Here is a 15,959-nt window from a genome sequence, read left to right on the forward strand (position 1 = left end):
AAAGGGATAAATTTAGCGAAAATCTGACCCTTTCTATGCAAATAAGCCTCAATTATTCGCATATTTATGAAGTTGGTAACTGAAGCGCATAAGGAGTGCACGCTCAAACTCATCTATTTTGAAATGCAATGACTGTTGTGTCAAAAAATAAGTAAATAATATATTACAGGTATTTAATAAACCAAAAAAATGTTTCAAATGTATAAAAAAGTTCTTAAAATAAAAGAATGTAATTAATATTTACCTCTTTAACTATGTATAATTTCACCCACCCCCATACACGTGCTTTGCGGTGCAGACGTGCATAATGAAAGGAAAGAAGTAAAATGAGCCAGAGTTCGACCTGAGCTTGGTCTATATGGCCCAAACCCGACTTGAATCGACTCAGTATGTCTTTTGGCTCAGGCTGACTTTCACACCTCACAATGCAATGACCTGCATCACATTTATACTTTGCCACATCGATAATTGCAAACAGATGCAGAAAAAAAGGGCAAATTGCACTCAGCAGAAAACTTTATGAGCATGTTTGCGCTGTAATATCTTTAGTGCTATCTTTAGCCTATACAGTATGGTGATATCACAGACAAAACATTAATCATATAATGTACAGTATCTCTTGCAAACTAATGCATACTAACAATTTGCATACTATGCGATGTGGGACACAAGTCTGCATCAGTGAATTTCTGGGCCCTTGCATCTACAGTAGGGTAATTAGGGCACACGCCATCGGACACCATATTGAGCTCTCGTTATAGGTTGTTTTAGAGGTATCCATACGTGCTAATTAGGTCATCTTGACCCTGGTGAAGACAGCAGAGTGCAGAGTGGCGAAGTGTGGCTCCCACTCTCTACTTCGTGGTTGCCCTCCAGTCGTGCAGCCAAGCGGGAGGAGGGCAGGCCAACACAAAAGAGAGTGATGTAAGAGCTGCCGAAGCTGGGAACTTTCTGAGGCAACACACACGCACACATACTACACCCACCTATAGGTAACGGTGCTGGCAGTATGACAACTACAACTTTTGATATTCCTTTTGTAGCTCGGATACAAGGATCCGCCTGAGGAACCCCTACTGTGAAACACTGAGATTAAGATGACAGGTTGAGGTGTTGCTGTCTCCTCGTATCGACTTTAGCGTCTTTTTGTCTTTCTCTCTGGACTATCTCATACATATGCATACACAGAGTTGGAGGGAAGTGCTTATATTCAGCAGTGTAAAATATAAAATGTCCTACTCAGATAGAAATATTGCGACTTTGCTTGTTTAGTCATGTTAAGTCACTATTACCAGAGGAGGTAACACATTGGTGATTCAGTCCACTGATGAAAGTATTGCAATATTTATATATTTGCATTACGAACTGGGTGTCTGTGGCGACAATCCTGGAAGATATGCTGTATTACAGTTTTTTCCCTATTGTTTATAAAACAAAAAATGTAACTATGCACACAATTCTCAAAAATAGCCTGTTAGTATGGAATTTCGGATGCAGCCAAGACTCCAGACGGCTAAACTCTGAACTTAATTCCTTTGTTTTCACTCAAATAGAAATTCTAAATCAACCACGACTGAAATCTTAAGGATTGCCAAGTGGCAGGATTTCAGTCCTGGCTGATGTCGAATTTCTCTTTGAGTGAAAACAATGGAATTGTGCTTTGGAGTCATTTCGTTGATACATGAGCTTCAGGTTTTCAGAATTATCTGCATAATAACATTTTTTGTGTGGATAAAATGGAGAAAAAACTGTAATACCGCATTTTTTTCCAAGGAATGTCGTTTGTTGTTTGTAATACTGCAAATATCCAATACTTGAGTGGGTCATAGGCTCCATCACTATTGTTTTATCTCCTTCTGAGATAGATAGTGACTTAACAGACATCTATTCAAACTGGAATTACCGCCTCATGGTCGTATGCCTCGGCCAACCAGTCATGTAACAGTTCATATCATATCTGTCCATAACGTCATCCCTTCATCATTTAATCCTGTCAGACATTTGTGTCAAATTGTCATAATTAGCATATGATATCTTGGGTTATGGCCAAAAATGTGTTTTTATTATATACGTGTATATACACACACACACACACACACACACACACACACACACACACACACACACACACACACACACACACACACACATATATATACGTAAAGTCCCTCCAGCTGTGTTTCATCTACAACAATCTTTCCCCAGCTGGGACCGGAGTGCTCATCCTCTTGCTGGGACGGATGAATCCCCTTCATCCTCCTCTGCTGTTATTCTCAGTAGTTTCTTTTTTCTTTTCACAACCCATTGTTTTTTTAAAAAGCTACAGTCGTCCTCTTTGAAAATAAATGCCTAGCTGTCCTCCGTCGCTGTTGATTTAGAGCCACAACAGAGGCGCGTTATGCTATTTTTGAGAGAGTTCTTGATTGCTCATCCTGCTTTTCTTTTTTGTTCCTGTGTTTATCCTGACATTATAGTTATCTATAGTGAGCAGAGATTGATTTATAATGAAAAGGATGAAGAGTTTAACATGGCATGAACACGCGGTTTGATTTTTCTGACAGTGAGCCGTTTAAAGTGGCATGTAAACACCATTGTATGAACTTGAGAGGAAGAAGGGTGCGTGATTTTCTATGTAGTTCAACTAAAATATCTGTGCTTGCCTCATCCGAGTTAAGTTTTGCTCAACTGTTGAGGTGAAGCCACTTTAACCGAGACAATGATAGAGTGGGAATGACAGCAGCGGCAAAGGACAAAGAGGGGAAGGCATTGGTGGGGAGAGAGGTAGAAAAAAAGCAGATACAGAAGAATAGTGAAAAAATGTTCACTAGTACAAAGGCAGTGGCTCTGTCTTCTTCACTCAGAGTGCTATCTACTCCCTCGTCTGTGTATGTTTGAAACCCCACCTCCCCCAGTGCTTCTCTCCTCCCCTCCCCTCACCTCCTCCCTCAGTCTCCGGCTGAGGAATCCCAGGCAGCGTTTAATTGCAGAGTGCAAAGGCTTTAGTTGGGCTAATGAGCTCAGCACCGGAGCTGGGACTCTTTCACGCACTCTCTGAGAGACAGAAATCCTTTACCGGAGGAGCCTCGCGGGGCGGCTGGATTTTAGGTGGAGGGGGAAAAGAAGGATTTCATGAATTCAGGTACAACCGACTATGTGAGAGAATATACCAGAGGCTGGAGACAGAGTAAGAGGTGGAGAAAGAGAGGAGAGCGGGAGAGGGGAGGGGAGGAAACGGGAAATACACAGTCACAGAGAGAGAGAGAGAGAGAGAGGGAGAGAGAAAGCGAGAGAGAGAGGAAGCCTGCAGCAGCAAATGAGACAGAACAACGAGGCGGGAGAGGTAGAAAGAGAGACAGAGAGGAAGGGAGGTGGAGAGGGGCCCCGTGTAGGAGAGAGGGCTACAGGGTGAGGAAGAAGTAGAGGAAAAGTTAGGAGAAGTAGTAGAAGGAGGTTTTAGGGAAAGAAAAGAACGAGTGCAGAGATTAACAACTACAGGAGAGAAGAAGAAGGGAAACAACAGACAGGAAGGAAGGGGAGGGAGAAGTCTTGGGTAGAGAGGAAGAAAAAAAAAAAGAGTTGAAGAAAAGTTTTCTTCTGGGAAGACTCAGATGAGGAAAACAGAGCGATTGAATGACTGGGCTAGAGAGAGCAGAGAGGGGAGGAAACCAATTGTTTTCTAAGGCGTTTTCCACACAAGCCTCTGGACTTCTTTGGACATGTACACAGAAGGCTCACAAACAACGGGACACCACCGATTTCTTCAGCTCATCAACACCCCCGCCCCCTGCTCCTGCCAGCACTGCGTCCACTATGAGCAGCCAGCGTACGGCCATCACGGTGGGCTGGGATACCAACCAGCATCAGCCAGACAGACCGACCACCCATCTCTGGACTGCAGGAGAGACGCCCAGGCTCCTCGGGTTAAAGACGTAGGAGGGAGAGCTTTCGTAGCGGACAGAGCTGAGAGAAGCGGTCATCGCAGCCCACAGAGGAGGCCTGTGTTCGCAGGGCCGGGCCCTTACAGCCAGTCAGACGACTTGAGCCAAGTTTGCCCCTGGGAGTTGAACCCTGCCCAGTGGAGCCACCCGCCAGAGCCTGGGGTGAGACACTACCTGTCTGTCAGAGAACAGTGTGGCTGTGTGGTGCGCAGCGACACCAGGGCACACCCCTTTAACGCCGGGATACCACATCCTCTCCCCCATCTTCAGGTCAGAGGTCAGGGGTACAGGCACCGGAGGACTGTCAGGTATGTCTCAGTGGAAGAGGAGGAAGAAGACTGCGGATGCAACTCTGAGAGCTATCATTCGGAGCCACACAATCCCCATCTGGGTCGTTTACACACGCCAAATTGCCACTGTGGACCGAGGCCTGTGTTCATTGAGGGAGGGGAGGAAAGAGATAGCCATCACGACCGGGGCAGACTGAAGGCTGGATCAGAGGAGGGCTGTAATGGACGCGGTGGCTCTCACAAAGGTTTCTTCCCCACTGAAGTCCCACAAAAACACTTGAAACAAAGAAGACAGAAGGAGCCCGGCGCCCCACCCTCTGGAAACACCAGTCCAGAGCCCTCACAATCGACAGCCAACGGGGACCATCAGTGCCAGGGTTCGGATGTGGCGAAGCAGAAGAGGAGGCAGGATTCGGTGAGGGATAAAATCAGACAAGTGGTGACAAATCTGGAGGATGTGTTGGGGGGTTTGAAGCAAGTTCACGTGGAGATGAAAGAGGTAGGAGGGTCTATTACCATAGATGTTTATTCTTTACATCAGGCGTCTAAAGATGAAGGTCTGCGTGTAGGTGCAGATGTCTCAGCCTTTTATCTATGCTCCCCTGGATATTGTGACATTTAAAAAGATTAGATTCAGACAAAAGTGCAGATCAGTTTGACACACGTGTATCTGTGTGTCCATGTTCATGAGATCATGTCAGCATGTGTGTGTGTGTGTGTGTGTGTGCATGCTAACTGCATGTTTGTGACTCGGCTATCATCTCTTACCGAGACGCTGTGATTGAGAACGATTTGCATTGACCTTTTTCAGAACGCTGCAGAAATTGGCAGCGTTCCGGCCAGCACATTAAAAAGCCCGGCTTGAGACTGTTACTAAATTGTGCCTTGCTCTTACAGTATCCATTTTGCATGCAGCTGTAAAATAGCTTTGATTCACAGCTGAATGCGTCTGTGCAAGGCCTGGCATTGTACTGAAACCACATTACAAGTAAAATGCCTCCATGATTGTGAATAGAAACAGCTGGAAACAAAAAGACATCAAAATAAACTGGAAAAATACACGTTGGCAGTGCTGGAAGACGTATTCAGATCCTTTACTTCAGTAAATGTACCAATACCATAACCTAAAAATACTCCATTACAAGGTTAAGTCCTGCAGTTAAATACCACTTGTGAAAAGTGAAAGTTTTATCAGCTAAATGTACTGAAAGTTTAAGAAATGAAAGAAATGGCGCGTCATAATCATATATGATATCATTAGATGTTAATAGTGATGTATCAATGCATAAATCTGAATATTTCTTTTGTAGCTGGTCGAGGTGTTAACTAATTTATTTACAGCGAGATAATTTAGTCCAGCGGTTTCCAACGAAGGGGTCAGAGGGACTTAAGGGTCACAAGATAACTCTGAGGGGTTGTGAGATGATTAATGGGAGAGGAAAGAGAAATAAAACTAAATGCGACGACACAGATCTATATTCATTTTTGGGAATATTCTCTGTATTTAGCTTTTTGTGAAATATTGGAAAGACTTAAATCTTCTACATGAAACCATCAGGGGAAACATCTCCTTGACTGAACTGCAAATAACTCATCTGAAATGAACTCGCCTCAATTAAACACTTTTTATTTTGTGAAGGGTTACAAGCCCAAAAAAGTTTAGAACCACTTGTATAATTTTGAAGAATGCATTGCATTTAATAAGTTTATCAAATGTTTTTAAGTAAAATGCTAATCTGGTTATTGTCATTCAGGTGGTCCAGCAGATTGATTGTCTCACAGCCAGAATTGACCTCAGCGAGGAGACGCCCAGCATCACTCAGGGGGCGTCCGGTAACTGTCACGGCTCAACTCATCCAGGTGACCCTAATCACAAGCCTGCTCCAGTCCAGGCGATGCAACACATCGACGAAGACCGCATCATATTAAGAACTAACTCTCCCTCCCCTGTTCACATGGCATCCGTCGTCAAAACCAGCCGCTTCACCCCACCCAGCATCACTAAGGACATCAATCACGAAAGGACAGGCGTAAACGGCCACCTGCCTCACCTCTATCCCCCCAGAGACTCCAACCACGTTGGCCAAACTCGTCCTGAGCCCCACCCACAGAGCCTGGACCCCAAGGTCATTATTGGTAACAGCACCTCCAGTTCAAGAACTCAGAAGCCTCCTCTTTACCCTCAAAACGGGCGCTGTGGGAAGGGCCCGTACCCGCCTCCCAAGCCCGTGAGGACCCCTGCCTACCCTGCAAGAGGCTGCCAGAGCACCAGCATGGTGTGAGGGAGGGGGGGGGGGGGGGGGGGGGGGGGTGGTCTGCTCCCATGCCATGGGGGCCTGAAACATGAGACCCTGCTGCAGCGAGTGGAGGTCAGAGTGGGACCAGGCAGGGGAACAACTCATGGTAAGTTCAGACTTCTCCCTCTTGTTTTACACTGTTGATGTTTCCATCAGCGCTCTCAGCTGATGACGTTTGCCGTGTTTACTGGCAGCGTAGTTTTCAAAGTCAGTAAATGAATTGCAGTGTTCCTCCCCGTTACAAAAAAGGGTTTATGTGCGTGTTTGATGTCTGTGTGTGGGCGGCGGAGGGGGCGTAATGTGTCTGCTTTTGTTGATGTCACATGATTTCCCAGTCTTCACTACACTGCAAAATGTGTCTGTCTTGGCAAGTGAAATGAGTATTTACACTTCAGATTGGTGACACGTGTGGGAAAATCACCCAGCAGGTTGAGAAAATGTCACTTGCGGAAGTAAAATTAAACTTTTTTTGAGTAGATTTGAGGAATATCTGATCTTGTAAAACAAGATTAGACATTGGTTATTAAACATCTTAAAACAGAACTCAAAATGAAGGCGAGATTTATTTAAGCAGCTTAAAAAGTATCTGATTTTTGACAATCTTTCTCACTTTAATCACTTGAATCTGACAGCAAAAAAGCAAGACAAAATCTTAAAACGGACTTTTTTTTGCAGTGTAATTTAGTCATCACTTCGAGGGAACAGAGTTGGCAGGAGCTTTTCGTTTTTGGCAACGGAAGACCCCACAGCCGCTTGACTCCAATCATGTGACACAAAGGAAGCGTCATTTTATTTACAGGATGACCATCGCTCTGACTCAGAATTGGCTGATTTACTGTCATACGGGCTGCAGAGAAGAAACTCAAGCCTTCTTCTCGTGTCACAGTCAGATGTTTCCTTAATGACTGTGAACCAGGAACAGATTTAATAACAAGATGACATCTGTGAAAAATAAAAACTTCCAGCAGATGGGGAAAAAAGGTACATACAGTCCCTTCAAAAAGTCCACCTTTACGAATGCTGCAGAGACAGTGGATGTTTCGGTACTTCCCTCTTGTGCAGAGTATGCGTAACTGCAATCTGTTTTTCTAGCCTTTCTGAGTTGGGCAAGCACAATCTGGTTTTAATCATAAAACCCCCTGGCCACATGCCAGAACGGAGTGAGGCAAACTTGGTATATTTGTGACGTCCACATAAACATAAGCGCCGCTGCACGAGTAAAGCAGCTCCTCACATTAAGCTGCAGGGAGAGCCACGCTACAAGCTTCAGGTCGAGGCTGGCTGCCAGAGAAACGTGTCGGAAAAGTGCATGCGCTTGAGCTTTCATTTATAAAATGAGACGAGAGTTTTATTAGTTGTAAGTGTAATGTAGCTTTTCTGTTCAACACAGCCCTTTCTTTTCACTTTCACAAGTCTTTCAAAGCACCGATGCATTTGACATTTTAAAGGCCTGAATCATCTGAATTAATCACCCAAAACAGGTTCAGTGTTAAAATAGCACAACAGATTTTGTGGTACGTAACCAAGCCCCCCCCCCCCCCCCCCCCCCCCCACACACACACACACACACTAATACATTCCCTAACCTTAGTCTTAATACCCAAACAGCTCTTTATTGTTTGATTATAGGATCAGCATTAGCTAATGTGGTGTCCATGAATACATCCAAAGGAGACATTGTAAAATGAGTTATAACAGTTCAACTTGTATACTCTGTTTTCACTAATTTGTACTTTGTATTTACATGCTGTGGGAATATGCTTTGTGTTTCTGTTGCTGCACAATCAATTGCCTTTTGGCAGTCTTCTGGGTTAATCCGTGATTAGAAGTAGGCCCGAGACTCACTTGCAAAGACAAGTACTGGCATAAATGCCCTAACTTCCCATAATGGGTTTAAAACTACATTGGTCTTCACAAAGACAGAAGTACACAAACACACACGCAAACAGCTATTGCCACAGCAACACTTGATGCAATCTGGTTTACAGTGCTCCTCCAGAAGCGAGGCATCATGACTCACACACACACAGACCTTCACTGTCAGTACAATAGAGATTAACACAGTTTCTATGGCTCCATCAATGAATGATGAAAAGCCTTGAGAAGAAGCACGGTTTGTACATATTTCAGTCTGAGCTCACTGAGATGCTGAGTTCAGAATCTAAATTATATCCCCCCCCCCCCCTCCCCTCCCTCTTTTGTCATGATGTTTCCAGCAGGAGGTGATGCCACTGAGACAAGCTGTCAGCCGGTGGGAACAGAGCACGGCCTGAAGGTGGGGATATTTCCAAAGGGAAAACTCCCCCCCAAGAGTCGACCTGCGGCTGTATGTCATGCAAGCACAGAAGCATGGAGGAGTGGCAGTCAAACCTCTCAGAGAATTCATGCTTTTGCATGTGAGGTAGCGGAATATAATGAGGAGGATAAAGCGAACTACTACTCAACAACCACCAATAGAAAGATAAAAGGTATATTTCTATGACAGTGTTAATTTATTTTATACTAGGCTATTTTTTATTGCGAAGAAATATATTTTCAGGCAGCTCACACCAGTCTGGATGCTACCTACCCTAATGTAAGCGATATCAAGATTTATATCATCAAAACTATTGTACAGACGTTTTACAAATAAAGAGTTTGGACAGTTTTTCTCACTGCTACATGGTTGTCAAAGTACAGTATGTAAGAAGAATAATCAGCCAAGAAGACTGCAAAGTTGGAGTGGCAGAGCTGAGATAAAATTGCAATACAATAGATTCTTCTTCCCTCTTTCACACAATCTGACGGCTCAATTAGCGAACTCCAAGAGATGTGCATTGACCGCTGAATGTCCCACATTTCAAGATGAAATAAAAAAGAATTACCGCCAGCATTACATTGCCCCCGACTCTGGGAAATTATTCATGCATTCACTGAGTCTGATAGAAGAATCCCAAATGGTTGTGGAAGTTGTGGAAATACTTCTCGGGCTGATCTGGAGATGGCAGTGTGTGATCTCTCATGGCCTTATTCTGTCAGGGCTGGCCCGGCCCAGCCTGGGCCAGCCAGCGTCTGTGTCTCTGTTTGTTTAAATCTTGTCTGAGATTTCCCCCACTCTGCTCACACAAGCTCCTGCCTGCTGTCAGAGGACGCCGCTTCCCCTCTGACAACCAGTATAATCCATCCACATCACAAAACATCGCTCACTTTCTGTCTCTTTAATTGTGTGTAATGCTGACGAGAGAGCTATGGTGACAGATGGAGGACGACACGTGCAAACTGTTAACTGTCCTGACCACTTTGTCACTCACCATCTGTGTCTGCAGCCTATTGCAGTTAAGAGTTATTGTGTTATAATGGCAAATGAGAGGGGCGATTGTAAAGAGTCAATAATCCCCTTGAAGGTTAGATAGATGGGTGAGGTAAGTGCCAGAGGCCTGTATTACTTGTTGAGAGCATCATGCAAGATTAATGATTTTGTTCTTGGCACCCTGAGCCATTATATAATTTCATAATAGTACAGACTAGGGCTGGAAGGATAGTTTTAGTTATCAATTAATCCTTTCATTACTTGTGAGTTTAGAGAGTATTATGTGTGGAAATAGTGATAAATTTGAATATCAATTTCCCAGAGAAAACCCCCAAATTGGGGCCATAGGCCACCGAGGACGCTGCCCCCCACTGTTGAGCACTGCGCGTATGCAGTTTATGAAAACAGTGACAGATCTACTACTTAAAGTTCATAGACATAAGCACAAGTCTCGTCATTTCTAACCAGCAACCCTCGATTTTAGGGCTGAATTGACAACTGCCATTTTATCAGTAGTAGCAAGCTAGCTAAATAAGCCATAGTTACAATTAAGCTAATGTTCCATTACGATTTATCTCGCTTTCGGTCCCAGCAGGCAGTTGTATTCAATGAAAATCCACAAAAAACACAAAGTACTCTACCTGCTCAGCACCAAACAGCAGACAGACTCAGTTAGCGACTATAGCTGGTGAACAAAGTGGAGCATTTAGCAGGTAAAGAGACAGATCTGTCCCTCAGGAGTTGGCAGAGACCAAAAACAGAGTTAAAAGAGAGTGAATATTGGACTATTGGATTGAATATTGGACTATTGGATTATATATAACTCCAAATAAATCAGAATGTTGCTCCATAACTGCTGGATGTGTAAATAAACAAGTGTTTGCTAACAAATTCACCATATCAACTTTACAGGTGATCTCTTCTCCAAACCAAAATAAGGAATAGCCCCAGATGTTATCTTAGCTTTAGAGTTAACGTTAGGGCAGATAAATGCACAGTTTAATATTCTGACAAGTCTTTACATAGAAAGCACGGCTCTAAAGACCCATGCACACCTCTGCAACTCGAGCATGTTACAGTTTTATCTTTTATGTTTAATTTAATTTAAATGAAAGTGAAAAAGTGTTGCTGAGAAATGCCTGCCTAATGTATCCCCATCTGCATGTATAAATATATATTAACAGTTAAATTGATGTCGAAAATGTGGAAAGAGAGAATGTTGGACTTTTTGTGGTGGGTGGTCAACATTTGTTTTGTGAGATTGATGCACTGTGGGACAATTTGGACTCTTGACCTCAGTGTTTTACAGTACATCCTGTCATTTGAGAAGCTTCAACCAGGGAATGTTTGTAATGTTTGCTAATTGAATTACTGGACTCGAGAAGAATCATCAGGCCAGCATTATATCTCCTAAATTATGTGTTTTCTCGAGGGAGCAAAGACTGAATATTTTATAGTTTAGTCATGAACTGTGTCAGAATATTTTCCATATTCCAGACACAACATCAATCTGCCTGCTATTGGAGAGGTCTGTTTTGGCAGTGAGAAACAAATATGGCCTCTAAAAAGATCTTTAGACCGAAGCCTAACTTTTAAAACAAATAGTCTTGTTCAGAACGCTGTATGAATACCAAGTTAGAATCGCAAAACAACCATCAATCCTCAGAGCGATCACTTTAAGGTCTGCAGGCCTGGATCTCAGATGTCTGCTGCACCTAAAGCCTAACAGACTTTGAGAAAGGCCATGTCTTGGCCTGCTGTCCAAGGCTGAGCCTTTCCACATACTCCGTCTATGAATCTTGTCAGACTGAAGGCACGCTGGCTGAGCCGCTGGCCGTGCCGCCTTTGTAAATACTGGAGTGACTGAGGAATTTCAGACAGAGATTCAGACCAAGAACAACACCAACTTTTAGTACAGCCACCTCCCGTTGGTCTCATCCACCCAAAAATAATACACGAGTAGGATGCTGTTAATACCACGAGGGTTCGATTCCTGTCCAGAGGAGTATTGTTTCCTGGTCTGTTTAGATTCTGGATGGAAAACCACGACAGGCTGAACAACTGTCGTCTGAGAGGCCCGGTCCTGAAAAACAGCTGGTGCTAATGGATCCAACCAGCCTCCTAAAACAAGGAGCCAGGCCGGAAGAGTAGCAGCTTTAAGGTTATGATATTTAGTTCTAATCAAAATTTGATTTCGGTGACATATTTAGTTAAGTTGGTACATCGGTATCGGTGTGTATGTCGGTATATATGTTGATGTGTATGTTGACCTATACAACACAAAAAAGCCATATAGATAAGCTGGAAACGACATCTGAAATTACATTTGTCCACCATAAAGCAATGGCAAACATTTTTTGGATTTTTAAAGGGCAACTTAACGCAAGTTGGAAAAGCATGTTTTGGTCAAAAATGTGATCTGTTGCCCAGGTAACCACACCAAACAGTGATGTCACGGTCCTTAACTGCAGCAAGATGAGAAGTTCAGAGATCAGCAGAAACAAGTTTTTCAGGAGATGTTAAATTACTATCTAAATTTTGAAATGTTTCCTGAACAGACAAGTGCAAATTTGCCATAGCTACCACCATATACACGCATGCTTGCACACATGTGCGCACACATGTGTGTGTAATACTTATTTATTTATTTATGTTTTGCTGTATACTACTTATGTGTCACGGCCAGAATTAAGGGAAATATGCTGAAGCAAAAGGTCAAGAACAGGCTTACAGGTTGGCAACAGGAAGGCAGTCCGACCAGTCAAACAAACCCAAAGGGGGAACAGGTTGTGAGCAGGCCAGAAGCAGGCAGCAGGTCAAAATCCAGGAACAGGTAGCAGGTAACAAGGAACAGAATCAGGTGCAGGTTCATGTTCAGATACAGATCGCTGGAAAGCAAATGCAACACTGATGATCAGGGAATGAGGCCGGTGTTGATACTGCAAGACTGATTAGGCAAATGGGAAGCAGGTGAGTGTGTGGGCAGAGAAGGTCAGGCGATGGAAAAGGGGGGAAGGGGGTTATTGCAGGGCAGGAGGGAGCAGGATGAATATTAGGAGGCTGTGACACATTGTCTTTGTCTCATAATACATACAGTAATATTTAAAACCAAAGTTAGAAAGTGCTTTACAACAAAAAAGGACAGAAAAACTTTTGTAGAAATAATGAAATAACAACATTTTGAAGTTTTCTTTCTGTAGTCAACAAAACAACAAAAACTATTTAAAAAAAGAAAATCAAACAAGGGATTCCTTTTTATAAAACTCTTTATCTCATAATGCCAGAAAATGAGAAGCTCACAATCACAGCAGTTTTGCCATTTCTATTATGTCCGGGAGCTTCCTTCAGGCGTTTTTTAAGTGAACAAAACAGATTAATGCAAGTGTTAGAAGAGCTTACAGGCCGACCGTACAGTGGATCAACAATTAAAGAAAAGCAAATCCTTTGAGCCATCCCTCCAAATACCACCCAAGTCACGATACCACCCAGCTTGAAAGAGAAACACAATTCATCATCAGTCCCACTCGAAGATGACTCCTGTGTGTTCTGTTGCAGCCCACAATGTCGTCTTTTATTTCTCTCTAAATTTACAACACTGCGTCTGCTGGTTGTGTAAGTCCCCCCCCCCCCCCCCCCCACCGGGTGAGGAAGTAGCCCAGTATGTCTGCCCTACATGCCCTCGTTGGTCTACGGCTGACCTCAGCACTGTTCTTAATCTCAACGGGATGACAGAACTGCAAAGGAATTTCTCTGCTCTGTGCCTAAACCAACCTGTCAAGACACTCTTTTTAGGCTGAGCACGTTCCTCTGCTACGTCCCCGCCAGCTCTCACGTGGCTCCGCTTTGTTGAAATATGACCTGGAAATACCAAACCCTGGCCTTAGTAACCTCTCCAAACACTGTCCACCTACGTGCAGATGTATCCGGAAAATGTCTCTCCCTGCCACAGTATGTTCAGTGTAGGCTGCAGGCAGATGGCAAAACTCATCCCCTCCTCACCTTACCTACCTGTACGCTGGATTGTGTTTGTTGAGGCCAGATGAGATGTGCCAGCCTGCCTTTTTCTTTTCGGTCTTTGCAAAGGCTGCTCTGTGCTTGTGTTAGGCTAACGAGAGACTACGTCCAGATGTTGGTGTGAAGCCCCACAGCTGAGCAAACAGTTTCTGTCTTCTCTACAGCATGACATGTTTAAAATGACACGCTGGTCCAAAAAGGAGGAGACCAGCTGAGTTCTGAGGAACACAGTCAGCCAAACACTCATCACCTGATCGGCTTGTTAGAACAGCTTAAAGTTCAACATCCCTTCAATTTGTATTGGCTCTGCGGATGGCAATCTTGTTCTGACTTATAAGTGATTAAAAAAACAAAAGTCAAGAGAGTGAAAAGTATGTAAAAAATCTGAAGATTAACGCCAAATGGCGAAACAAACAAGGAAATGTCTGTCTGTCCACCACTTTGGTCGAGAAAGGAATATCTCAATAACTAATGGATGGATTTCCATGGCATTTTGTACGGACATTCATGGTCCCCAGAGGATGAAACCTAATCACTTTATTGATACACTTACTTTTCTTCTAGCGTCACCACGAGGTTGACATTTAGTTTTTTGAGTAAAATGTCTTGACAAGGATTGTATGGATTGCCATGAAATCTGGTGCAGCACTATCATCAGGTCAAAATGTGTCCAATACTTGATCAATTGATCTGTGACCAAATACCTGCAATAAAAGAAAAATTATATTTCCGTCAGTTGTTCTTGGTGTTGAGTGGTAATTAGCACATGTTAGCATTCTAACATGCTAAACTAAGATGTGAACATGGTAAAAAGCTGCAGACTCTGAATGATGTCACCTATGTTCAGATCAGGCTGATTTAACCCTCTGCTGCAGCATTTTTTTGCTGAAATAGTCACTGTCTGTAAATATTCTCCTGAAAATTCCCAGACAGAGAAGAAGGCAGCGGACTCAATGGGAATCGGGGGATTTTCCAGACACTTTCAATAACATAGACAATCTACTCTGGCAGGGAAGCACCTTGGTGACTTCCAACATAAACAATTTCAATTGCGCTTGATCTTCCCGCTACGCTGCTTTTTTAAACTGAGACTGAGCCCTGTTTCCTCGTAAATACCCAACATCTGTGCATTTAACAAGGCATACATTGTCTGGAGCCTGTATGTTTTCCAGTACGTCATTCGAAACTGCTTCATGATAAATAAGGAGAGTGATTTGTTGGAGGTGAAAACATCTGTGAATAAGATGAAGCACCTCCACCTCGAGAGATAATACAATCTGTAAAGTGTTCCTCCTGTCGTTATTTTGCTGTTTGAAACAGTCTAGTGCTTGCTGCTTAAACACATTTGTCCTTGGTAAAAACATCTTTGAGTGAATTGCTTGAGATATTCTCTGACGGGTTGTGTTAATCCTCCCACTCAGACAAAATATCCCAGTGCTGTCGCCTTAGACAATCCCCAATGGATGTGAATGATGTGATAAATTTAGGGGCCAGGAAGGAGCTGGGAGAGACACTTCTTCTTTTTACATGCACAGAGGACGAGAGAGAGAAAAGGCCTCCATTCATGGTGCTCCGGCTGTGTCGTAGTAAATGGCATGGCTATATAAGATCCTGCGGCTTATGTCTTCACAGAGGCTTGTCAGCAAACATGCCGCCAGCTTCTGCCTGCAGGCCTGTTTGTCTCTGAGGCCGCGATCTGCACGCATCACTCGAAGTAAAGCCCACCATTCAACAGGCTGTGATACTTTCTATGAACAAGATGCTTTTGTCCACCATTCTGGATTCAAAACTATTAAAAAACTATAACTATAACGGATCTTGACATTTCATGATAAAACATGGACATGCAGCTAAAATCCAGAAATTAAAATCTTAAGAGATCAATAGATTAACAACTTTGATATTGTGGCATCTTTGAAGATTAAAGGGATGCCTGTGGTTATTATTCAAAAGAAAAGGGAAGAATTGTTATAATAACAAACTCCTCTCTTCCCCATCTTTATTGCATTAAATCCAACATGCCAACAGAATATAATACGGTTTTCAACAATGTTTTTTAGCAATATTAACAGTTTTACAAAACAGTTTCCCCCATTTTTCAATTACTCAGTTATACACAAAGCACACATTC

The 15,959-nt window shown here is 43.3% G+C and overlaps 1 protein-coding gene across 1 annotated transcript; it reads left to right on the forward strand.

The window, feature by feature from the left end:
• The first annotated feature begins 3,299 nt into the window (after positions 1–3,299).
• On the forward strand, positions 3,300–6,533 carry LOC142956387 (uncharacterized). The gene is made up of 2 exons (XM_076097949.1): positions 3,300–4,727; positions 5,983–6,533. Exons 1-2 carry the CDS (start codon positions 3,717–3,719, stop codon positions 6,508–6,510), a joined length of 1,539 nt encoding a protein of 512 aa, XP_075954064.1. The 5' UTR covers positions 3,300–3,716; the 3' UTR covers positions 6,511–6,533.
• The last annotated feature ends 9,426 nt before the right edge of the window (positions 6,534–15,959 follow it).

Source organism: Anarhichas minor, unplaced genomic scaffold, assembly GCF_050575085.1.
Source record: "Anarhichas minor isolate MPS153535 unplaced genomic scaffold, ASM5057508v1 ptg000024l, whole genome shotgun sequence".
NCBI lineage: Eukaryota > Metazoa > Chordata > Actinopteri > Perciformes > Anarhichadidae > Anarhichas > Anarhichas minor.

Excerpts from the sequence above, each read along its gene's own strand:
- LOC142956387 (XM_076097949.1), top strand. The coding sequence starts at position 3,717 with ATGTACACAGAAGGCTCACAAACAACGGGACACCACCGATTTCTTCAG. Across the intron at positions 4,728-5,982 it reads TTCACGTGGAGATGAAAGAG|GTGGTCCAGCAGATTGATTG; the intron begins GTAGGAGGGTCT and ends ATTGTCATTCAG.